This window comes from Fundulus heteroclitus, chromosome 9 (genome assembly GCF_011125445.2).
Source record: "Fundulus heteroclitus isolate FHET01 chromosome 9, MU-UCD_Fhet_4.1, whole genome shotgun sequence".
Classification (NCBI taxonomy): Eukaryota; Metazoa; Chordata; class Actinopteri; order Cyprinodontiformes; family Fundulidae; genus Fundulus; species Fundulus heteroclitus.
The window spans coordinates 5,998,027-6,023,840 of NC_046369.1; the positions used below are offsets into that span (position 1 = coordinate 5,998,027).

The 25,814-nt window shown below is 38.6% G+C and overlaps 1 protein-coding gene across 1 annotated transcript; it reads left to right on the plus strand.

Moving 5' to 3' along the window:
• Positions 1 to 563: 563 nt before the first annotated feature.
• On the plus strand, positions 564 to 25,814 carry alg6 (ALG6 alpha-1,3-glucosyltransferase). Its single transcript, XM_012878069.3, has 14 exons — positions 564 to 743; positions 935 to 1,019; positions 1,114 to 1,203; positions 2,386 to 2,474; positions 4,028 to 4,110; positions 4,196 to 4,260; positions 5,064 to 5,249; positions 7,971 to 8,106; positions 15,025 to 15,110; positions 16,197 to 16,281; positions 17,865 to 17,935; positions 19,065 to 19,133; positions 20,692 to 20,884; positions 25,094 to 25,814. Exons 1-14 carry the CDS (start codon positions 662 to 664, stop codon positions 25,289 to 25,291), a joined length of 1,518 nt encoding a protein of 505 aa, XP_012733523.2. The 5' UTR covers positions 564 to 661; the 3' UTR covers positions 25,292 to 25,814.

Sequence of the window (25,814 nt, forward strand, 5' to 3'; positions counted from 1 at the left end):
TGAACCTGGATTCCCCACCTTATGTTCTGTGTCCCCATGAGAACCCCCCCTGCAAAATTTGGTCTAGAACCACCAGTTGCTTGGTTGTAACACGACAGAGCGTAATGTGAAAGGTTTAAGGGGTATTTTTCAAACTGTTGTTTTAAAGCACAGTACATTCATTTTAGTAACATTGTCAAAATTAAAAATTCAATTAAAGTTTGTTAGTGTCTAGTTTCCCGCAAAATGACCGTAATGGTAATAAAAAAATCCATTTACTTCAGATCGAGTGCTGTAAAATGGTGCATTCCCGCTACGTAGGAATTAAGAGAATCGTCCTTTACAACTCTCTTGGTTTAAGTAATATGATTAAAAAAAATCTTAAACTCTAAAGTCCTCTCCACATGTTTACATCTGAAAAACACACACACGATTAACATTTCCCTGCCTCAATAATGGAGGGACAAATTCACCTACTAATGTTAATCCCATTTTCTGTAAACGCCTCATCAGCCTTCCTGCAAACGTCAGACCCCGTTAACCAATGAGCTGGTGAAACGAAGCCTTGGTAGATGACGTATACGGGAAATAGACTCCTGAAGAGTCTGAATGAAGTTGTTTTTGTCGCTTCTTTGTTTTTTCTGAAGCAAAGTTTATTTTATTTTTTTAACCGCTCGGAGTTATGCAAACGTGGAGTTTAGTGTCAATTAGCGTCTTACTCGCTGTCGTGGTGAGATGGGGCGTGTCGTTAAACTCATATTCAGGTAGGAAGAGTGTGGAGCTGCATGTGGACAGTTGGCTTCTGTTTGTCTCAGTGAAGCCACTTTGATTCTGCCACAACCTCTCCCACGAAGAGCTGCAGCATTTACTCGCTTTAAAGGAGTGTTGCTTGTCCTGTTGTCAGCTTTCTGTTGTTTCAGCTGCTTCAGCTGACAGCTCTATGACTTCCGTGCAGGTGCAGGGAAACCTCCCATGTTTGGTGACTATGAAGCCCAAAGACACTGGCAAGAAGTGACCTACAACCTCCCTCTGCAGCAATGGCACGTCTGACAGCCCTGGTGATCATCGAACCAGATCCCTGGTTTGTTAAAGCCAAATCTTTGTTCCCTTGGTAACATGTTCGTTTATATACAGGTACTTCAACACCTCTGACAATGACTTGAACTACTGGGGTCTTGATTACCCCCCTCTCACCGCCTACCACAGCTGGCTCTGTGCTTATGTGTGAGTAGTTTCAGTCATCTCGATATATTAACTTAAACTTTGTTTACATGCCCTTATAGGGAAAATTATGGTATTATTGAAAATGTAGCTAAATATAGCGCACAATTATCCTACATTTGTGCATTATAAGATTTCCTGGGGTGACACCTAACCTCTCTCCATCCCAGAGTAAATGATTTATGCATATATACAGCATGGTGTCACAGCTAATAAGAACGCTGAGTCAGATGTATCTACTATGAAAAGAAAACAACAACTGGAGAACAGTAGGAGGATTCAGCAGAGTGAGAGAAATAGACCCTGATGTCTTCCAGCAGCCTAAGCTTATAGCTGCATAACTACAGAGATAGCTCAAGGTAGCCTAAGCCACTCTAACTATAAGCTTTGTCAAAAAGGAAAGTTTTAAGATTAGTCTTAAAAGTAGACGGGGTGTCTGCCTCATGGACCAAAACTGGGAGTTGGTTCCACAGGAGAGGAGCCTGATAGCTAAAGGATCTGCCTCCCATTCTACTTTTAGAGACTCTAGGAACCACCAGCAGACCTGTAGTCTGAGAGCGAAGTGCTCTGTTAGGAACATACGGGGTAATCAGAGCTCTGATATATGATGGAGCTTGATTATTAAGGGCTTTATATGCGAATAGGAGACATTTAAATTCTTGATTTAACAGGAAGACAGTGAAGGGAAGCTAAAATAGTAGAAATATTATCTCTTACATCAGAACTCTTGCTGCAGCATTTTGGATCAGCTGAAGACTTCGAACTGTCCACTAACTGCATTTTGTGGACTTCCTGATAATAAAGAACTGCAATAGTCCAGCCTTGAAGTAACAAATGCATGGACTAGTTTTTGGTGATGGTGTGTAAATCTGATAAACAGTCTTTATTCAAGGTTTGAGACACGACTTTGATGTCGGCATGCAAACAACCCCATTTTGCTCTTACGACCACATCTGATCAGATCAAAATACAAACAGTAGAGAAAGAGAGTTTTAGGATTTGCTCCCCTCTATTCACTGCTAACCTCAGCAGCATACATATGATGTAGAGTGTTTTTGATTATAGCATCTTATCTGTTGTACATGCATGTATAATCCTACCTGTGTATATTGTCATCTATACTGTCTGTTTGTGGGATAAAACAGTTACTTTAAAAATTAGTTTGTTTTTAAATTCTGTTTACAGAGCAAATATTATAAACCCTGAGTGGGTGGAGCTGCATAGATCCAGAGGCTATGAAAGTCCTGCACACAAATTATTCATGAGAACTACAGGTAAAGTTGCATCAAAACATTTCATCTTCTGCAACTTTTCCATGGAATTCATATTTGTAAATACTTGTGTTGACATTACATACAAAATATACTGTTTTTAAAAATCAGCAGTGAATATGTGAACATTTGTGTTTTGTAGTTTTTTTTATAGGGTATGTTGTTTGCAATTGCTAGGGGGTTTTCAGTTTGTTTTGTATAATTGGCTTTGTATTTTTATTTTTAGCGTTTACTGTTTTATTATTATTATTATTATTATTATTATTATTAATCAAACAAACTTTTTAGATAAGTGCCCGCATTCACAAAGAATCCTGAGACTAAAAGCAGCTCTCAGTGACGTCATTTTAGGTAAAATCTGAGAATTTCTCAGATTCTAAGATTTTTTTAGAATTCTAACTCACAAAGATACAAGTTATTTACAAAACATTTTACACCCTAAGAGAGCTCCTGAAGTGGAAAAAAAGTTAGGAGTAGTGAGGACGACTTTCAGTAAACCTAAGGGTATCTTGAGCAGAGAAGATGGCGGAAACAGAGGGAGCTGTTTGACTGATCCACCACCTAAATAGTGGAAGGAATGAGCTCTTAAACTTCTTTAACAATCATCCAATTATCAATTTGTAGATAAGATAAACGTTTTCATCCCCATAGAGGGAGATTAATTAATTGGTTTCAGTAGCCCGACGGGTTAAAGTTATTTTTTTAAGGATAAATAAGTAATAGGAAAAATATTGAATTAATGAATAAAAGGTAGAAAAATTTACAGATAATACAGTACAGAGGAATTTCAAAGATATATTTCCGGACTGTAAAATTTTGTCAATAGTAAAGATTAAAAAAAAAAAAAAAAAAGCAGGAAAATACGTATACAAACACACAGTTTGCTAGATAAAGTACAATAATTTACACTCCATTTACAAAGAAAGATGTAGATGGAAAGATGTAAAAGAGGTGAGAAAGTATTTGTTGCATGATTTATCCATAGCCTAAATGGTCATCTAGAAGTTTGCTAAGGTGATGCTTTCTCCTCTCTGGCTTTTGATTTTTTGTACGGAGCACTTCTCACTTTTAAAAGCAGAGAAAAAGAAGCATTGATCTGCACGTGGCAAGGCGCTACAATGTCTGCCTATTCGCACCGTGATCCAGGGACCAATTTACGTTCAACACTTCTCTATTCTCCTCCCAGAGCCGTTCGGTTTTCTCCTCCACTTTTTTTTTTCTCCATTTCATGTCGGTGGTTTTGCCAAATACAAACGCTTCATACAAGCAGGCAATCAGTATAATGCTGGCAGGTTAGTGAACATTAATATCAAATAGATGAAGTAGTAAAATGACCAGTATGGCGGGTAAACATAAGCAAATCACAATAAAGATGGGGATGTAAATTAGATTTATTCAATCATTTGTGATTGAATGCGATTTGTGAATACGGGCCCTGAGGTTTTGGTGTTTTTTAGCTGACATCTTTCTTTGAGGAAACTAAAAGTTTTAGAGTACCTTTTATTAGTTACTGGTTTAATAAATGAATTTAATTTGGCTATTTTTCTGTCTTTTAGTCCTGGTGACCGATGTGTTGATATACATTCCTGCTGTTGTTTTCTACTGTTTATATCTGACTGGCGGCTCTGCTAAGAAAAGGGTAATGGTCATAACTACATTTTTATAAAGCACTTAACTCTAAAGAGCTAAATTTAGTGATTTGTTCTTTGAATTTGTCTTTCTAGGTTTCACTTCTTCTCAGCGTTCTTCTTTACCCGGGACTGATTCTCATCGACTATGGCCATTTCCAGTATCCTTTACAAGTACATATGTTTATTGTCATTGCAGTGTAATTTCTATACTTTGATTTGTTTAAATGAAATGTACACTGACTTAAAGAGTAACATGGCAAAACAGCAAAATTATATGGGTACCTATTAAGTTAGCTTTCCATCAAATACATCTTTTTAAACACAAAAAAATACAGTGTTATAAGTGGCATTTTTGGAAATGTTGCAAAAATAGACCATAAATATAAATCCTAAATAAAAAGAGCAGTGGTCACATCAGTTTCTTCTTGTGGAACCAATGAATTATTTGAGTTAAGATCAGAAATTTGTGCGGGTGGATATGTAGGTAGCTTGTATTTAAAACCCCTAAAAAGCTAAACTATATTGTCAAAAGTATTCGCTCACTTGCCTTTTCTGCATATGAACTTAAATGTCATCTCGTTGTTAATCCATAGGGTTCAATATGACATTCGTCTACCCTAGCAGTTGTTTGAAGGTATTTAAATTGTTCTTGGATTAGATTAGATTGGATGAGATTAGATTAGACTACACAGCATTAATCACAGAAGGAAAAAATATTTATTTTGTTTATTGCAAACAGCTGTTTATAAATTTTGATAATAATAATGAACCTAAATTGTAGTGGGGGTTGAATCATTTTAGATGCAATCGAAGGAGAATCTTGGCAACATTATGTAATAAACGAGCCATGCTTTTCAAACAGTTATATATCTTTGTAGTCTATACTATTTCATAATTCCTAAACATCTTAAATGAATGACCCTGGGAAACAGTTAATTTGTATGAACCTTGACTGTATTGGGTATAACGGTGTGAGCCTGGGCTTTGCCCTGTGGGGGGTTCTGGCTCTGGGGCTCGGCTGGGACATGTCGGGCTCCGTGGCCTTCTGCCTGGCTCTCAACTACAAACAGATGGAGCTGTACCATGCACTGCCCTTTTTCTGTTACCTTCTTGGAAAGTGTGCCAGAGCTGGGCTACTTGGGCGTGGGTAAGCATACTTTATTTACTTCCGCAGTTTTTTTGGTGGCACTACTGCCTTGCAGTAAGAAGGTCCTGGGTTTGATTCCTGGCATGGAGTTTGCATGTTCTCCTTGTGCATGCCTAGATTTTCTGCTTCTTCCTACAGTCCAAAAACATGCCTGAGCAGACTGCGTCATCTCCTTACAGTCAGCTGACTAATTTTGTGGTTTCAGCCATTCATAAAAATACTAGCTTCCCTACCATGCCTCACGTTTTCCAGTGATGATTCTGCTTAGCAGTGTGATGAACCTCAACGTCTGTAAACCCTGATTAGACGTTCGTTTGTCTTATCCACGTCCCAAAAGCCGACTCTGTCAAGTAAATTCTTCGCCTGACTCTCCTCAAACAACAAAATATCTCGATTATAACCAAACATAACTTCCTGAATGTTACGAGCGCTGCCATTTTTATTTGCTTGAGTCCCTCCTTCAATCCTAGAGAGCAGTAGTACCGTAGATCGTCACTAGGATGCGAGGAACCGTGCTAGCGTGATGTGTAAACGGTCGTCAGAACCAAGCTCGGCACGGTTAACTGATCCAAGCTCGGTCGGAGCTCGGCATGGATCGGTTTAACAAGGGTATTGTAAATGGGGCTTAAGATAAGGCCAAAATCAACGTAACTTTTATATTGGATTAACTTACTAGGTTTATTGTTGCTAGCGTGTACTCTGGGTGTGGGTTCCCTAAAGCTCCCACATATTCGAGCGTATTGTGCGCATACTGTGAGCTTGGCGGACTCCGCGCTGATTCTCTGCGGACGTTTTACCCTCCATAGTCGAGCCTACTATTGCCTACATTTGTTATGGCAAATTCCTACATTTCCTACAATTTCTGCCGGCGGCACGAAGCGGCGCAACGGATGGTAAAATGAGTGATTAGCTAGCTGAGCACCTAGAGCCGTTTATTTCCCAGCAGGCTGCCACCGCACACTTGTCAGTGAGAACAGAGAGGGATTATGATGCCGCGCGTCATTGAGACCGCCTGCTTGGAGCTGCTCAGTGTATCTAGCTCAGTGTGACGTATAAAACGGTTTGATGTAAAGACTTGTACTGGTAAAAATGTAGCCGTGCACCTACCTGTACACGTAGACCTCTGCGGAGTGAACTATGCCCGATTAGGTGGAGGCCTTACATGAATGCACTTCTAGTTGCGACATTACTGTCAGGCAGTTTTGTAGACAGCTCAGGGGTCCTATCAGTGACACAGTGTACCGTGAGTGGAGCGGCTTCATTGCTTACCAAAGCCGTAGTTACACATTTTTACAGATTTCTGAGTGCATTGTACCACATAAAATCAGTCAGTAAGCACAACTTTAATCCTATATAAAGTGCACCGGATTAAAAGGCACACCATCAATTTTTTTAGAAGATTTAAGGATTTTAAGTGTGCCTAATAGTCCGAAAAATACGGTAACTGTTCATTAACTGAATTTGGGAAAAAAATAACTCTGCAAATATTGCAAGAAAGGCTGTTTGGAAAGTCCAAACAAAATTCTTTCAGAAATTACAGAGCTCATCGCATTTTTTTTTTTTTTACAATCCTGGTAAAGTTTCATAAAAAGACTCCGAAGCTTTGGTTTCCTGCCCATGAAGCCATGCTTTGTGTAAAAGGTTCCCCTGGAGAAGAAATGGGTCCACTGCACCACAGATTGTCCCTTTATTAGAAGTGGGCTGGAGATGTTTTTTTCCACATTAAACCTTCCTTTGTTTCACGCTAGACTCACCTCAAGTGTTCGTTTTTAGTCTCATCTGACGCTCCCAGAGGAGTTTACAAACTCAGCGTGTTTAGTTTTGTCAGTTATATTTAAAAATATATTTTGAAGAGGAAAAGAAATTGCAAAAATCTAATCGTTTAGTTTTGGGGAATATTAAATTATACATATAAATGTGAAATATTTGCATAAATAGACATTTTAACATTCTTATGTGTTTTGTGTCAAAAATAAGTGACTGTTTAAAAAATGTCTCATATTTTGCTATTGTTTTCAGCGTAATGTAACGTTTTTTTGCACTGTGTGGATGTTTTGATCAACTTTTGTTACTTTGTCAGAACTGCACCCAGAAAACTCCCATCTATAAGCCAATTTAAGTTGATCCCTGTGACAACATGGTTATTGAGGAGTGCATTTGCTGAATATATTGTTTTGTCAGTGTGCATGAATGTGTCAGCTGCGAGCCCACACTCGTAACGCGAGCCTTTAAGAGAGCAGTGTCTTCCCCAGAGTCCCAGAATGACTGAGGTAATCAGATTGGATGCTATTACCAGTGTGTCCAGTGTCTGTTTATCTAGTAACAATGTACCAAGGGCATTTAGTAGCAAATGGAGTGCCGGATTAGGCCCCTGGGAAGATATGTCCAGATGACACTCTCGCCATGCCCAAACTCCTCAGCTATGCCCGTGTGTGCAACTTAACCAGCAGCTTCACAGTTCCAGCTGACAAGATACTCTGACCCGCACCGGGGAGTTTCAGCTGATGCATGGCTTTCACTGCATTCCTCAGCAGGAGGGTCAAAGCCCAAATTTAGGACTTGCAGACAGTTTGTGCTAATTGTCTAGGGAAACCCTGCAGAAACAGACGTGTCCAAGAAAAACACCCACATCTATGTCCTCAATTTATGCCAAAGTTTAGTGTTTTCTTATGATATCGTTTTACTTTTCACAGCTAAAGATGTTGTCTGTCTGTCATGTAGGTTTATCCTGTTGGTGAGAATTGCTGTGGCAGTGTTGGTAACTTTTGCCCTCTGCTGGCTGCCCTTCCTACCCGACCCCAGCCAGGCCTCGCAGGTGGTCAGGAGGATCTTTCCCGTGGCTCGTGGCCTGTTTGAGGTAAAGTGCGGAATTTCCTCAAGACAATTTATTAAATCTATTAAAACAGCAGGGTTCATACACAAAGTGTTTTACAGGACAATAAGGAAAGGTGGGTAAAGAAAATAGACAGCTGGCTATTTCCGGGGTTCAAACCCGGGTTGCGTCAGGAAGGGCATGCGGGATAAAAACTGCGTGCTCGTTGTAATGACTTGCTGCGGCGACCCCGGAACAAGGGAGCAGCTGAAACGACAGAGATTTATGCAAGACTGTAAGATAATATTCAAAAAGGCAAACTAAAACCAAAATAACAAGCTAAGACATGATAAAAAGTTAACTGATAAAGTAATCATTTCCTTTTATGCGAAGCTGTTGTGAACAGCAATGTTTTCAGTCCTGATTTAAAGAAGACTATAGTTTTTGCAAACTTAAAAATTTCAGGTAGTTTGTTTCAGGACCAGGAAACATGGAAACTAAATGCTGCCTCCTGTTGTTTAGTTTGGGTCCTGGAGACACAGGGCGAAGAGGTCTCAGTCGGCCTGAAGGGTCTCCATGGTTCATACGTGATGAGGCATTTTATAAATGTATTTAGATCAAAGACCATTCATTGTCTTTTTAAAACCAATCATTCTACAAACAGAACTAATGCAGTAATATGAAGATGGATGTCATGTAATCCCTTTTCTTTGACCAGCAGCAATTTACTTGAGCTTAATCTGCCTGATTTTATTTACTTTTTGTCTTGTTCAGAGACCAATAATTTCTATTATTTACAATAATAGAAATTATTAAAAAGATAATTTCAATATATAGATATTCTGTGTTTTGTGGAAGCCGTTTTATTCTGGCTCCATTTTTAGATGCTAGCAGGCATATTTAGTAATAGACTTTGTGTGAAATCTCCAAATTTAGCTCTTTGTCTATAAAGACGCTTAGATTTATTTTTCTTTTGGGACTGAAAACAATGATTTATGTCTTCTCTGGATTATGTTTAGAAGAAATGATTAATTATCTAGTCAGTGATATGGACACACTTAGTGACTGTAAGGCATTGTAGTCACGTGGAGACAGAAAAATGTGGAAATTTTGTGTTATCACGTGTATGGTTTAAAATCTTGTAGTACTCAGCAAACAGGCTTAAACTGATATTTTTCTTATGTGCAAGCCGCCAGAATCGACAGATTCCTGGATAGGCGTTGAAATGTTTTCTCTAAATTTCAGTCTGTTTGCTGTTGCCATAACCCGGATAATTGAGAATTTGTGGTTCTTATTAATCGGAGGAAAATGTTTTACATTTTACTAGAGTAGTCCAAGATTAGAGCCTTTAGGAACCCCCACTTGGTTGCTCAGCTTCATAATGATCAAAACCACATCACAGATGTCCAAGGAAATTTGGTGAATTAGGAAATAGGATTTCCATTGTCAGGATTTTCTTTTACTGATGGCCATCCAGGTTGTTAAGAGTAGGCGTCGATACTGAAACACTGTCCGATTATTAAAAAAATAAAATAAAAAAATTAGTATCATGAGGCATGTTTCCATCCAGTTGTCATGTGAATTTTTGAGAAAAGTTTTAAAATGTCTCCAAAAAAGAAGGTGCAAATTAGACATGTTTCCATCTACTAGTTTAGAGCGAATTAAGCAGGCTATGCAAAACCTAATTTGCAGATTTGGTTTTTTTTTGGTGACATTTTAAAAGTTAATTCAAAATTTGCATGATAACTGAATGGAAAGATGGCTAATGTCACTCCAGACTCGGTACACTCTTCTATTGTTCTTTCAGCACCTACAGAGCATTTTACAGAGGGGACCATTTTTATTAGGCTGCTCTAACATGAGCGTAGCTAGTTTAAGAAAGCTAATGTAATTCTCTGAAAACACTTCTCCTAAAACCTTCTTTATCATCTGTCTTTTCAAAAATGGATTTGACTTAGCACATTTGGTGCCAATTCAGTCCTGAATAAAACTAAATACTAAACCAAGACCTGGTTGTAGATTTCTCAGCGCTGTGGGCTGAGCACCTTTTCTAATAAACACACATACAATAGTCTTTTTTTTTTTTTTTTTTTTTCTTAAAGGATGAAAAACACTTTGGTAGGGCAAACCCAGATTTTTTCAACATAATAATGTGCACTGTCTGTAATACAACAATGAACACTGTTCCCAGAAATGCAGAACTCTTGTTTTAAAAGACTTTCACGCTGTTTTGTAGGATTTATTGCAATCATGATGAAAGTGACTGTAAAACTTGATTATAAATTCATCTTTTTCGCAATGAAAGCCTGAGCTTTTGAAAAAAAAAAAAAAAACACTGCTCTTAAAGGCGAAACTTACCCTTTACCCAATTTTCAAAACTTTAGTTACATTAAGTAGTGCAATTGTACTGCCGGGCAGCACACAAGTATTGCATTCAGTCACATTTTTAAATATTTCTTGGTGCTTTCAACAACAAAAAAACATCAGTCAGCATCAGTGGAAATAGTTTAGACCGCAAAAGTAACAATCCCAAAGAGCTTTTCATTGTAAGGCAAACTTGCTATTCTTATTATGAAAATAGGATTTTTCCTAATGACAATAAAAAGTACAATATTTTCCCATCCCTTTTGCACGACTTGCTGCTGTTAACTTTTGTCAGGATATTTACTTTAGTCAGTTTTCAGTTAAAAACACTCTGATCTCTGGCGTCAGAAATTCCTAACAATTAATCCAGTGTGATGCATATTACAAAATCAATTAACTGACAAGTATCAATGCGAAATAATCCACTACAATTATTTATCCTTTTTGAAATGATGTCTGAAAGTTGTGGGCTGCTTCACAAACGGAAGCTGGTTAAGTTTAGAAGCGAAAATCCCCTTTTTTAATGTCAGAAGTTGCCGTTTTACAGCCTGTGACATTTAATAAACTCATTTTATAATAGTTCTACACCGAGTTAAAAGCTGCGACCGATGCTTTCATTGACGTCATACGCAAACCCGTGAAGCACACGTCGTTCCCTACACGATGTTCCCGACTTTCGGCATAGTGAGCAGCCTCGCAGCCCTCCCACTGCTTAGCTTGCTGCAAGCCGATCCCTCGCCGGATCAAAGAAAACAGTGGAATAAAATGGTGAAAGGTCAGGAGATCACTTTCACCCTATCCCTGGGAGGTGTTGGGATTCATGATGTACAGTAGGAGGATGCAGATAAATCTAACTAATTTATGGCCGGATTGTTTTCAGCACTTCATAGCTCAGACGTGCTGCAGCCATATGGACCGATGAGAGGGGCGAGTGATACACTTAAAGGCATATCGGAGCACATCGGACAGCTGGTGTCCCCGCTGCTGACTGTCTTAGGGAGAAAGAAAAAGAAAAAAAAAAACACGTGTGCTTGCCGTGTCAAACACTTATATTTGCTGCACCGTGACTGCTCGGTTGTATAAAGAGTCGCTAGTGCATGATAATATTTTGAAAAGGAAAGATGACGAAGAAACAAATTAAAAAAAAAAAAAAAAAAAAACCTGAACCGCTTCCGAAATTAGTGTTGAAAGCTGTCATGGAAGAAGCGGGGTTAAAGTGACTGTGTGTGCTTATGGCCGAATGTTTAGGTGACAGCTCACAGGCAGAGCTCTCCAGCTCCTGTTTCTGAAACCTTTTAACCCTGAGATTTCTTGCCCCCGCTCCCCGATGTGGCACCTACTACAAGGTGTCAAAGACATGCGGCGGAGTTGGATGTGGCGCAGGACGCGTCGCGGCTGCATTTGAGCAACAGAACGATACGAAACGTACAAAACGGGCTTTGATGACAGCATGAAAGGCCTCCTGTTGCAGCTGAAGTCATGCACTGCAAGCAGAAGGGCCGGAGCGCGTTGGCGAGGGAGGGAGGAAGGCGGCTGACTGCTGACTGGTGGTCCTGGCGACTTCTGGGAGGGGAGCAGTTGTAAGTTTACCCACTGAGCTGCATTCTGCTGTCTCATATTGCCGCCTGCTCACAAAAATGGCACCAAACGCTTCTCGCTGTGAAATTCCTTTCTGGCTTCGAAGGCTCGCATTTGCCAGGAGTTCTCCTGCCTGCGACTTGGAGTCCAGGAACATTCCCGCGGTGGTTATTCGATGTCGAGAAGGAGAGAAGGGGGGAAAAAGGAAAGGACGGGGCTGTGAAAACCCAGCCCTGGACAGTTTAGTGCTGCTGACCAGGCTACCATTGAGATTTTTTAAAGCAGGTGTAGCGCAGAGAGGAGGCCGGGAATAGATTTTTCTCGATAGGATGACACTTAAAAACGGCTACAGGGGTTTTATTAAGTTGATCTGGGCATGTGTGACATCACGGGCCCAGTGGTGGCTCGGATCTTATTTTAAGTTATCCCTCAGCTTCTGCTTGAGCACTTGACCCCTCCTCATTTGATCTGAACTACAACTACCACACAGCTGTCAAGACGTTTGTAACACACGTCATCTCTGACAAAAAGAAATCAGGTTTCGTAGTGTTAAGTTACATTAAACTATACTAGTGTACATTAATCGGTGTACATTAATCAGTTTCACATTATTAATCATAAATCTGTCCAAAGGATTTTTTTTCTTATCTTCCCATATAACAAATCTTTAATACAAATTCAAGAACGCAACAATATTCTTTAGTTTTCAAATTAGGATATTAAGTTTTCAGATTAGCTAGATTAATTTATTATTGATTTGATTAATTATGATCAAAAGCAGGATGATTAATTATAATTAATCATACTGTTGTTTATGTCCTTATATTTGCTAAGTATATTAGAACAGATCTTAACTAAAATAATACAAACAGGATAAAAACAAATATGCCACTATGTCTGCTCTACTGCTAAAGTAAATACAAATAAAGCTAATCCAATACTTTTTTTTAAAGTTGGTTAAAATGTAACTTTTGCTGAAAGTCTGTCAGGCTTAATTTAGGGTTTAAAACCTACCTCTAATTTAAGGGAAGCGAATTATGAGGAATTTAAAGTTGCTTAATTACTCTTTGCTCCATCAGCTTCAATCACCAGAACTGAGCCTAGAACAGTCTTAACTGTGATCCAGAATCTGCTTTGTGCTCACCTGCAGAACTGACTTGGATTAATGTCCGTGCTCCTCCTGTACTTTCAGTTCAAAGTTTAGCTGAGGTGTAAATATCAGCACAGTAGCCATGTTCCCATGTAACTATACGGTTAACTATTAACGGGTTGGCTACTGGTTCTGGTTGTATGTCTGAATATCTTAGTGGATCCACACCTGGATTTGAAACCAGGTGACACGACAGGAAACATGAAACCAAAATCCTTGCAAAAATTACACTAGACAATCACAACAAGCTGATCAGGCTTCTCGTTGACTTGGTCCAATAAATCTCGCTGGTCCTAGTTATTTTGTGTCTCTGGACTAAGAACTCGTCCGCCTAGAGAGCTGGTGGCTTCAGGGAAGGAGATTTCACAAGGGCTGATCAGAGAACCAATAGAAAAGGCAGGAACCACGCTGCCTTAGATGGTTAGACGAAGAAAAAGGATTCAGAGCAGAGAGAGCATAAAAATGTCAACAATCTATTCCGGTAGATAAAACTTTCCTCTGACTGGAGATATTCTCACATTCTAGTGTTCAATCGTTCTAGTGAAAATAGAAAGCGTTAACACTCAGAGTTTAGCACAATTTGTGTTTTAAAGTTAACTAATCATGAATACTTCAAAGGCTTTTCTGAATTTCTAAAATAGCAAAAACAAGCTAATTCATATTTGAAGGACTTTGACACATGAGATTTTTTAACACTAAAGATTTTTCAACACTAAAGCTCTTTTCCATCAAGGGTATTTTGAAGTAGCCTCGTGAGACCATCCTGATCTCGCGAGCTTTCAAGGTTTCACTCGCAGATCAGTCTGGCTACTCTCCGTTAAAGAAAATTTGGAGCCGTTCACCAAACGAACGTCCAATCAGCGTTGGCTTTGAGGCGGGTTGAGGTGTGACGCAACGAAAAGCGCGTCAGTTCAGTCTAAAGAACATGGCGGCTTCAGCCGATGAAACTAGCGTTAGCGTGGCTATCGAGCAAGTTTTATCGGAATTACAGAGTATTTCGTTGCTGAGCTAACGAGCCTTTACCTGCAGCAGCAAGAGTAGCTTGGCTTGTGGTTGTGTTTTCGTCATCGCTCTGTTACGAGCGACGACGAACCATGTTGACGAGTACGTCATATGCTTCGTTGATCTGATTGGTTTATTTGGCCCGTCTATCACCAACATAGGCCAATCAGCTAACCAGTATTTTCGCCCCTTCCCAAAATTATTTCAACGGAAGGTTTCCAGATGGATATGCGAAGCAAATCTATCTGGCGGCGTCAGGTTAATTTTGAAGGGACTTGGTGACAAACAGTTAAATTAAAAAGTCAGAATTCAGAGATGACATTGTTAAACATGATGGTAAATGAAATAATACATGTTTACTGTTTTTTCTAAATTGTTAGTATTAGTAATTTTAAGAATTTTTAATTTTTATTTTTTTTTTTGGTTTTTATGTCAAAACTTGCCGCTTTGTTTTATGCCCATTTAAAGATGAATATTTTGGTATTATATGGTATTATTTTTTTAATAGATTTAAGTGTTTAGTCAAATTCATTTCAGAATAATGTGCAATATTTAGTCTGCCTTAGTTTAAATAAAATTTAAAATAGAAATAGAACTTCAAGCTGAAAAGTGAGTACGACCGTTAGCGTTTTAGTGGAAGAAAATTTGTGCTTACCATCAATTCCAAGTATTATTTTACAGCAGCGCTGAAAATTTAGAAAAATAAAAAGTAACAGTCCCACTTGATTACTTTTTCTTCCAAACGGTAATCTGAGGGGTGTGTGTGTGTGTGTGTGTGTGTGTGTGTGTGTGTGTGTGTGTGTGTGTGTGTGTGTGTGTGTGTGTGTGTGTGTGTGTGTGTGTGTGTGTGTGTGTGTGTGTGTGTGCAGGATAAGGTGGCCAACACATGGTGCAGCCTGAACACCCTGATAAAGATCAGATCCATTCTGACAGCCGACTCTCAGCTTTACCTCAGGTAATCCTTCCATCTGTGAAACAACATTCATTTTATTCCCACTTTGTCTTCCTTAGGCCTATTTGTTTTTCTGTTTAATTTTTCATAAAAAAAATTTTGTCACCTGTCCCAAACCCTTCGCCTACAACTATTCTTTTATTTATATTTTTTATTTTGTGGGAAAGCTAAGCTTCCCTTGGGAATAAAAGCTGGGATCAAGCGAATCAAAACAGATCATCCCCCAAGCAGAGGACTCACGAGAAACTTTGAACAACAAGTTATATTTGTTTTTCTAAATGTGGCACCAAGATGTTGTAGTGCCCAAGGGGCGATGTTAAAACAAGGCATAAATCAAATCGTTTCAAAACTCTCATGAATCATGTCTTGCTAAAAGCTGAAGCCCAGTGTTTGAAGAAGTCGGTCCAGCAACGCTATGGTGGAACCTGCTTAAATAACCGAGCTGGCTAAATTTAGGGGTCTTGTGTTTGCAGCATGGACACGTTTCTGTCGGACTGTTAAGACCAGGGATCAAGCTGGACCTCTTTTATTGTTGTGTAATTTCAAGCAAATGAAAAACTCCTGTGTGGCGTACAGCCTATATTAAACAAATCGGCTGTGAAAATGTAAGCCGCATATTTCCAGACCACAAAAACCTCTCCTAAAGAAAACAAACATATGAAACTCACTGTTGCACATGTTATCATACCTACTGATCCCTTTACTTTTAAAATCTATTTTTGTTTTGCTGTGTTTGGGTCTCTCCTTTTTTATTTCGGTAATAAATGATTTGTAGCATGAACACATTGTTGCCCTCTCACATAACTAACCCCTGACCCCTCTGCACATTCACTCTCACCTTCAAGTCTGGCTCTGCTGGTGCTGGGGCCCCCGGCAGGTGACAATTGACGGGTTAAGCTAATGCCGACTAACCTTTTGAGAACCATTATTATTTGGTCAGTTCCTACATGTGTAGAGGTCATCGCTTCGGAGCAGGTGTTGTCCTAGAAAGAAATGCACTAAACGGTGTGTACATGTGTGTTTCGTCGTGTGTGTGTTAATTTTGTGGCGTAGGATTTAAAAAAGATTTCTTTGTTTCGTGTGTTTCAGTTTTGCTTTGACTCTCTTAGCCGCACTGCCATCCTCTATCAGACTGCTGATGAAGCCCACCTTCTGGCACTTCAAACTGGCTTTGGTGAGTGTGCTGTGGTAACAGTACTGCACCCATTGGAACGTTTTTATTCTTTTATGTTACAACCAATTCAATTTTATTTTATTTATATAGCGCCAATTCATGACACATGTCATCTCAACGCACTTTACAAATTCAAATTCAATCATATTATACAGATTGGTCAAAAGATTTCATATATAAGGTAACCAGTTGATTGCATCAAGTCTTGACAAGCAGCATTCACTCCTCCTAAAGAAGCGTAGAGCTACAGGGAGAGTCGTCTGCGTTGCCAATGGCTATTTCAGCAATCCCTCATACTGAGCAAGCATGAAGCGACAGTGGAAGGAAATCCTCCCCATTAACAGGAAGGAAAACCTCCAGCAGAACCAGCCTCAGTATGAACGGTCATCTGCCTCGACCGACTGGGAGTTAGAGAAGACAGAGCAGAGACACAACAAGAGAGACAAAAAAGCACAGAAGCACACATTGATCCAGTAATCTGTTCTACATTAGATGGTAATAGCGGGGGATCTGTTTTCCCTGGATGATGTCAGAGCTAACAGAACGCCAGACCAGGTGTTCCTACTATGAAGGAAAAAAAAAAAGAGAGAGGACAAAAAGTTAAAAGCACAAACCTCATTGTATTTTATTGGGAATTTTTTTTTGGGCTAGATTAACACAAATTCAGGATAATTGTTTTCAGCACCCTTTTTCTCTGATGCCACTAAAAAGTCCAGTGCAAACAACTGCTTTCAGAACTCCACTAATTGGTAAATGGAGTCCACCTTTATGAAAAGCAATCCCAGTGTAAATAGAGATGTTAAGTGAAGGCCTCATTGGGGTTTATTAACCAGAGAGGCAACCAAGAGGCCCACAGTAACTCTGGAGGAGCTGCAGAGACCCACAGCTCAGGTGGTAGAGCCTCTTGACGGGTCATCAATTAGTTTGGCACGTCACAAGCTGGTCTTAATTGAAAGAGGCAAGGAGCAAACGATCGTTGAACAGCAGTCAAAAAACTCAGATAGGAGACACAGAAAACTGGATTATGATGCTACAGTCGGTTGAAAACAAAGTTGACCGTCATCTTCAATAAACACAATGCTATGGTAAACTAACATGGCATATCCCCTTGAACAAACTATCTCCACACAGACCCATGGTGGTGATAACACCATGATTTGGGATGGGTTTTGTCCTGCATGGACAGAGAAGCTGGACCTGGGAGGAAATGGGTCAGAGGCTGCAAAAATGTTCATCTTCCAGTAGGCCAGAGCTGGTTTAGATAAAAACACATTCAGATGTTGGAATGGCCCAGTCAAAGTCCAGGAATAAAAGGATTAGCGGCTGTGGTAGCAGTGGAGGGTAGTTCTTAAAAGCATTGATTTAGGAGTGCTAAATACACATCAATGGCAGACTTTTTTCAGATTTTATATGTAAAATGATTTCCTTTTTCCTTTCATTCCACAATTAAGTACTACTATATGTGGTCTAGCTAGCCTATAAAATTCCAATAGTACTGTTATATGAACACGTTGGCACTTTTTTATGGTGTCTTGCCATTTTGATTCCCTTTTTAAATGTTTTGATTACATTTTTGCTCTCAGGTCAACTCATCTCTGGCCTTTTTCCTTTTCTCCTATCAAGTCCACGAGAAGTCCATCCTATTGGCTGCCCTGTAAGTTTTTTTTTACTATTGATCCTGAGTATTAAAATCCTCATGTGTGTTTTTCTTGTATCCGTTTTCATTGCCACCCTTACCTCACAGGAAGAAGGTCCTTGATGGAAATCAGAGCCTTTCTGATTTGAAATGCTAGTTGTCGTTATTACCTATTGTTCCTTTTTAAATGATCTTGGTTTAAATTTAGATAATCTGTGGATACCAAATCTGCCAATTTTTAACTAAGGGAACCTACAATAATAAACCTAGAGGAAAAGAAAAGTTGAATTCTTCCCCTAAAATTGGGAGCTACTGGGCTTAACAGGTTCTCACAAAGGATCCGTTTTAGTACATGTGCACTTGCTAGAAGTGACATTATCTCCCTGCTATTGTTTTAAACCTTTAAAGTAAAGACTTATTTGGGTTTCCACCCCTGATGGTTGCTCCTAGTCCAAGCAACCATCGTCATGATATGCATTGTTTAATTTTAGCGGCGGTTCATGCGATAGTTTCAGAGCTTAGACGTGTGGCTTTAAATGCATGCATGTCCGTTGTGCGTTACCTTTTACGCTGATATGTACCACGCTGTAGAAGGAGAGTGGAACCTGGGATAGCATTCGCAGCGAGGGATTTAGTTCCTGGATCAGGGCTCATCTATTAATCCAGATCAGTGTAGATTGTTGCTTTATTAACTATTGAGTTATGTCTCCCACCTGTCTCCCTGAATCAATCAGTAATGCATGCCCAGAGATTAGGAGAGAATAGTAGGCAGCAGCTCGGGGTGTTGTTAGCGCAGGATCAATTATTGGGCTGTAACAGGATCGCCAAAGAGCGCTGACTGTAATTATGGGCTCAGGGACCGTTGGAAAGTTCCTCTGTTGGAGAACGGTGTAGAAATGACGCTGCTATTCTGCTCCGGTTAAAAATAGGTTTATATACGGACACACAGATATGAACTCGGTTGCCACTGCTTGTTCAGATCTTAATTTGGAATTTAAGAAATAAGTTATCATTTGCAATCAAATACGCAATGAAAAAAATCATGTTATTTAGGCATTGAGCGTTGATCTACTTTATCTTCATGTCTGTTTATGTTAAAGTTGGTTACTTGAGAGTCAGCTGCAGCCTCCTTTTTGTTTCTTTCTAGCCCGGTCTGCCTCCTCCTGAACGACTTTCCATTTATGAGTGTTTGGTTCCTGCAGGCCTCAACGTTCAGGTAAAGAAAATTCCAACAGCAGACGACAAACTAAACATTTAAGCTGCATGTCATTTTTTTGCTGCCCCCTTTTTATTGTCGACTGTATAGTTTATGAAACATGGTAAACGGGCTGAATTTTTAAAGCACTCAAATCTCTCGCCAGTGGAGCAACATTCGCCCAGCATCTGCGAAGCTTGTTGCCATGTTTCTCTTCGAAAGGCTCACAGAATCAAATTAATTTTGAGTACAAACATCTGATCTGCTTTACCAGAAAACTGAAAATGGATTTCAGTTTGGTGCCGTAGCAAGATAATGACCCAAAATATGTGGCTAAATCATTGCAGAAATGCTTCAGCAGACAAAATTACTCTTTAATTTATAAAAAAATTTTTTTCTCTTAGAAGAATAACAAAGTGTGTTGTATGGTTTAACTTTAGGGGTGCCAGTGAGTAGTAACTTTGACTTTGTAAAATAAATGTTTTGTAACATGGGATCTTTTTTTAAACTGAATAAATGTCCTTTTTAGATGTGTGAGTGCGCTACAGAAATAAGTAACTTATTTATTAACCCCTTTGTCATTTAGCTGGGCTAGCCATGTCAGCAGATGCTGTATATTAGTAAAATTGCACTACATGCCATTACTCTTGAGTCTCAGTCTGGCTGCCCTGACTTGAATTCATCTTAATCTTGTTATATATGATTTGCTGTAATTTAGAACTGTTTGTCCTGTAAAGTGCAAATAGATATGATCCTAAAAAATTGGCAGGAAAAGGGAAAAAAAAGAAAAGCAAGTGCTGCAACTAACTTTCAGCTAAGATCAGCTGTTGTTAAATTCTTCCGGCAGCTCTAATTGTTGTGCGTGTGTTTTACTATAAGGACATGTGTGGCTTACACGACATGCTCGGCATGCCTGCTGTCTTAGGCCGCTGTTTGGGGAACCGTTCTCAGTACAGTTTGACTTGGGCTCACATCACCGCTGCACACTATTTCTTAAAAAAAAAAAAAAAAATCCATCTTTTGTTTACACAATTGTCTGATGGAATGCTCATGTGAATGAACCCAGTCTGCTTGCATGGAGGAACTATGTATTTCTTAATTGTTAAACATTTAGCAGCTGAATGGAACGTTTCAGTTTGAATAAATCGTTTTTTGTGCAGACTAAGGCTTTTCTCAGTAGGGTGTTGTGTGTGTTTACTGTGAGCCAACTGTTGTTCTTGCCTCGGCCTCACTGCTAAACTGACAAGTTCTGCATGGATGTCATAACCGTCTCTCCTCCGGGGACGTGCTGCTCGTGACGGCTTGCAGGACTCAAATGTTTCACTTGCTGCTTCTTTTCTTCAACCAAACATGATACTGAACTGAATTGCGTAGCTGGGAAATGGTAAAAGGTTGTGCATGTCACACATTTTCTTCCAGTGCATGCACTGAATATTAACAAATTTGTTTGTATATAGATTTATCACACCCCTATTTGTGTATATAGCATTTTAAACCATGTCATACCAATATAGCCAAATTTGATTCTGACTCCTGGTCAGAAAATGGCTAAACATTGTTATTTTTTCCTTCTGTCTAGCATGCTTCCTCTTTTCCTGAAAGATGGCCTGCTGGTGCCCTACGCTGTGACATCAGTGGGGTATCTCTTCCTTACCTTCTACTTATTGTCCGCTCTGGATGACTGCTCAGAGGCCGAGATGAATCTGGGATGCTATAGCAAGCTGTTTTTCTTCCTACCCAAAACTTACCTGGCCTGTATGATGAGATGGAAGGTGAGTGTGACCTGCGACTGGAAGAACTTGCAAATGCTTCATGCTCAAACTCTTCTGTAAGGACTTGGGTCTACATTTCTTTTTGCTTGTCTGTTGAACTGATCACAGTGGCCAAGTGAAATTATTTGTCACTGTGAAAATAATGTTTGAGACGTGTGTTCCTGCGCTGACAAATACTTTTTTAAAACATTGTTTATTATTGGCAATCTATTTCTTTTTTTTTTTAAATAATAGAGATGTACAGAAAATAAATGGGTGTTGACCTGATTTTAGAGAATTATTTGCAGACCTCAGAAATCTGATCTATTTTCCAAACAGTTGCAGCTTGAAAACAACATTAGAGGAAGCACAGAGATGAAAGATGCTTTTTCTTTTTTTTTTAAAGAAAACAGCATTGTCAAAGTTTATTCAAACAGCAAGAGAGAGCAGGGATTTCAGCAGATAACAGGAAGGCATACAGTACAGTTTAATCCTTCTGAGCTTTCAGCCTACAATTTACTGGATTTAGAAATCTTGGCAGCCTCTTGGAATTCCCAAAGCTGTGGTAAGAGTCTGATTTCCCTACAAAAGCCTTTGGAGTTTGTTTGTTCTTTTAATAATGCCATTAAGCTAACTTCAAATTTTTAGATTGTATAAACAATTTAAAATGTGAATTTCATAATAATCTTTTCAAATTTTATATTCCTGTCAAAGCTTAAAAAAAAAATCTGAAATCAATGACAAAAATCTGATTGGTGTATCTCTTAAACACTAAGTTCTGCTGCAGTCTAGACAGAGTTATGCATTTTTGAAAATGCATCTGTTTACAAGCTGTGATAATTGATCATTTATTGGCGTATTGAAGGTGTCTCTTTTTGTAGTGGATCTTTGTACCACTACTCTGGTATTACTTCAAATTAAAGAACCAGGAGGGTCGGAGTAGATGTACCATCAATGTGGAATTCAGCCTTATACACCTATTAGATCATTAAGTATCTCTGATTCTTTTGAATGCGCAATGTGACCTTCATCTGAGCCAGATGGCATTAAACTTACTTACTGGACATGTCAAACAATGTTGTGGCTTGAGCATTGCACCTTACCAAAAATATATAAACAGCAGAAATATTCCGCTATTAAAATAGCTGTAAGTGCTATGTTAATGTTGCGGTAAAACACAGTAAGAATACTAATCTCATGCTACGCTATGCAAATGTTCTGTCTGCATTGATGGCACTCACTCACCTCAGCATGATGGATGCTTGTCGCAGACATGTCAGGGGAGTTTAATACATTTTCTGATTGATTTAGTTAATACCTGTATGACTGCCTGAGGACACTCTAGACATGTAGAGCCAAGTTCAGTCCAAGATGTTTAGGTTGTAAATAAGTACAGAAATAGAAAAGAAAAAGCCGTTACTGAAAACATCAAGTTGTTCTATTCTTACACTTCATCTCAACTTGTTTTGACTCGCATAGAAACCATTTTTTAGCTCTGCCAAGATACATTACTAAATAAAAACACTACCAGCAGGCAATTGTTGTACTTGGTACAAAATGTTTTATTTCAAATTACTTTTGCAAATCTTCGTTGTTCCGGCCGGCTAGAGCAGATTGTTTTTTTCATGTCATGTTAAATCCTGATTAACATGACATGAAAAATGTCATGGTTAAAAATGATTAACATTCTGCTCCAATGGCGTAGGGGTTGTGAGCATGACCCATATACAGAGGCCTTAGTCCTCGACGTGGCTGACCCGGGTTCGATTCCGGCCTGTGTTCCTTTCCCCCATGTCCCCCCCCCTCTCTCTCTCTCAAACCCCCTCTCCTTTCAGCCTGCTTTGTAAAAAATGAGCCACCAGAAAACCTATTTTTAAAAAAAGGTTAACATTGCCAAAGTATACATTTGAAATTAAATTATTTTCAGTCATCAGTCTGTATGTTTGCAGTTTAATTGATAGTCTAAAAAGTTCATACAGATTTGTTTTTACTCTTATATCAAAAATGTAGAATAAAGATTGTAGTTCAGCACATAAACAGCAGATATACATATTTAAAGCCCTGATATTTCAGCTTCAAAATGTCTGATACAGCTTAATGGCCTCAGTAGGATAATAGGCATGGATATAAAACAAGAACTTAACCTTTGAAAAAATATTTCTATATATGCCTACAGTAACATTTAAAAAGGCTTGGCTGTAAAAAGAAGGGTGCTGATTTCAAGATCCTAGGTGGCCTGTACTTCCAAGTGGCTCTAGACCTAAATTGCAATGTTGTCAGAAGATATATCCAACTGTAAAAATAAATATCATGTGCTGGTGTAAGCTTTGTAAGCTGTCCCGGGACGACTGCTGCTGCCAGCCTTAGAATTATTTATCACTTATTTGAGTTTCCACAACATCTGAAGTGGCTTTGCCGCCAACTCCTTAGCGACAGCAGCACCGGTAGGGTGTCAGAGATTAAGAGAAGGTGTCTTTTTATAGGACGTGTCATTAACACAGGTTTGCCTAGATATATTTATTTACACAAGCAGCATAAATAGTGAGCCCAGACGATGGAGATAAGGTTTCATGGGTTTTGGGCGGCGGAGAGGAGAGGGTATGAGATGTTTCCTCCATAATAATCCCAGACTTATCTTTTGGGTCATAAAGCAAAGCCAGACGCATGAGCGCGCTCACTCCCACAGTCCTGTCTGTTAGTAACTCTAGAAGACAATTTAAAAAAAATGGTTCAATGGGCCAAAAGATTGTAATTAGTGGTACAATTACCATTATAGACTGTTTGTTTTTCTTTTACCATTTTAATGCCAATCACCCATTTGTAGATTTAAATAAAAGTTACCCCAAAGCTTTTTAATTATTTATTGATTCATTGGATTGCTATTATTCCATTAAGCGAAATGCCAACAGTTTGTTCATATCAGGTGAACAGCCAGATATAATTAAAAAAAAAATTTTTTTTTATATGTTCCTCATTTTATTCATCATTAATGTGGCTTTTTTCCCCCACCAAGACTACATGAGATTGGTCTCTTTTAGTTAGGAGCAAGCAACTTATTAGACCTCCTGGAGTGTAACTATTAAGCTCATGTTTAGGAGAATTTTTTTTTTTTAAATAAACAAAAGAAAGAAACGGAGACAGTCATTTGAGATAAAAATTAGTTAATATAACCTTAAGTATAAAACTACAACTTTTCACAGTCTGATTTTCTGTAAAGAAAATTGCATTTGGGTTGCCACCGACTCATTATTTTTTTTATATAATCAATCAATATAAGCAATTTATTTTCTTCCAATGTAAAAAAAATCTATTTTATTTTAGTTTGCAATATTTTGTTTTTACTATAAACCTTTGCCTTTTTCAAAAAGGCCTGAATTTTCACAATATCTAACATGAGGAGATTGAACTGGAAATAAAAAAAGACTTCAGCTCAGTCTTAAAGGTAGGGTGAGTTGTAAGCAGGGTCACTTAGAGAACATAAATTAGGGGGAATGTTTAATTTCTGCTTGTATAATTTTAGATTAAAGACAAAATGATAAGAAGAAAATAGTAATTATGAGGAAAAAGTTTAAATGATGAGTTTAAAATCTTCAGCCCTAAGCAGCGTAGCAGATAACGCTCTGAGAGTCGTTAAGGCAATGGCAAATAACGAAGATTGAGTTTTAGTTCTTTCTATTAAATTAAAAGGTTTGTTTTTTTTTACGTTGTAATAACTTCTTAGCATAATATTGTTTGCAGTATAGTACTTTGAACTGATTTACCTTGTACCAACTTCCAATGCTTTTTATGGTAATAATATTTATACTTATTCATTCAGAAGGTTGTTCTCTCTCTGCAGCTTACTGCTTACTGAGGAGTGTTGCTGAATGTGTGAAGAGGAATTTAAAGGGGGGAGTTGTGTTTTGGAAAAATAAAAGGCTGTGATTTTCACAGATGAGACAAAAACCCTACCAGAACTGGTTTCTGAAGCAGTTTCCTACTTTGGTTTTTAGTTTTTCCTGTGACGCATGTGGAACAAACAGAGGGATATACAGAATCCTGAAGTAAAACCAACACTTAATGTTTCCCCGTTATAAGATATTATAACATTCTTGAGCTAGATCACTGTAAAGTCCCCCATTAAATGTTATGTTCATGTTAATCTGACCCTTAATGCATCCTTATTCAAACCTAACATTTCGTTCTGATTTAATGTTTTTGACTCAACCATTCTGCCTTTATCATTAATAGTTCTACCTCAGCATTGCTCTTATGGCTGTTTTGAGCATCCTGAGTGTCGTCTTGGACCCACCGCCACATCTACCGGACCTGTTTCCTGTGCTGGTGTCAACGACCGCCTTCCTGCACTTCCTGGGAGCCTTCCTACATTTTAATATTGTCCAGTTCAGCGAGCCGGTCAGCAAGAAAAGCCAAAAGAAAAACAACTAAGCTATTTTTTTTTTCTTTCTTTTTTACCCCAGGAGACTCATCATTATACTGTTAGGCGTATTGGCTCTGCACATTTATATAGTACATTAGGCTTTTATGACATTCTGTCAAACAGATAAATTAAAAGTATCTGTATTGAAGAATGTTGTGAGATCAAATGAAAGGACAAAGTATTGGTAGTTTTGCTGTATGGACCAACGATGCATGTGAAATATTCTTTGGATAAATTGTTTTACTGTAAGGGAAACGGCATCATTTCTATTTTGTAATAAAAATTTACACAGGCAGGTATCCTGCAGCCTAGATATGCGACTTTCAATGCCACATCGATAAGAACTTGTAATAATAATTATTGTTGAAAGCATAAAAGGTGTTGATTTAATTGTGCTGTTACTGTTCATTGTGTCTCTTGGGCTCTTTAAGGATTGTGCTGATTGCACATTGACCTGTTTTGTATTCCTGCAAACTTTTCTTTGTTTTCTACTGTGCATTCCTGTGATTCATTAAAGTTATTTTGAACAAA

Excerpts from the sequence above, each read along its gene's own strand:
- alg6 (XM_012878069.3), top strand. The coding sequence starts at position 662 with ATGCAAACGTGGAGTTTAGTGTCAATTAGCGTCTTACTCGCTGTCGTG. Across the intron at positions 16,282-17,864 it reads GGCACTTCAAACTGGCTTTG|GTCAACTCATCTCTGGCCTT; the intron begins GTGAGTGTGCTG and ends TTTTGCTCTCAG. Across the intron at positions 19,134-20,691 it reads CTGCAGGCCTCAACGTTCAG|CATGCTTCCTCTTTTCCTGA; the intron begins GTAAAGAAAATT and ends CCTTCTGTCTAG.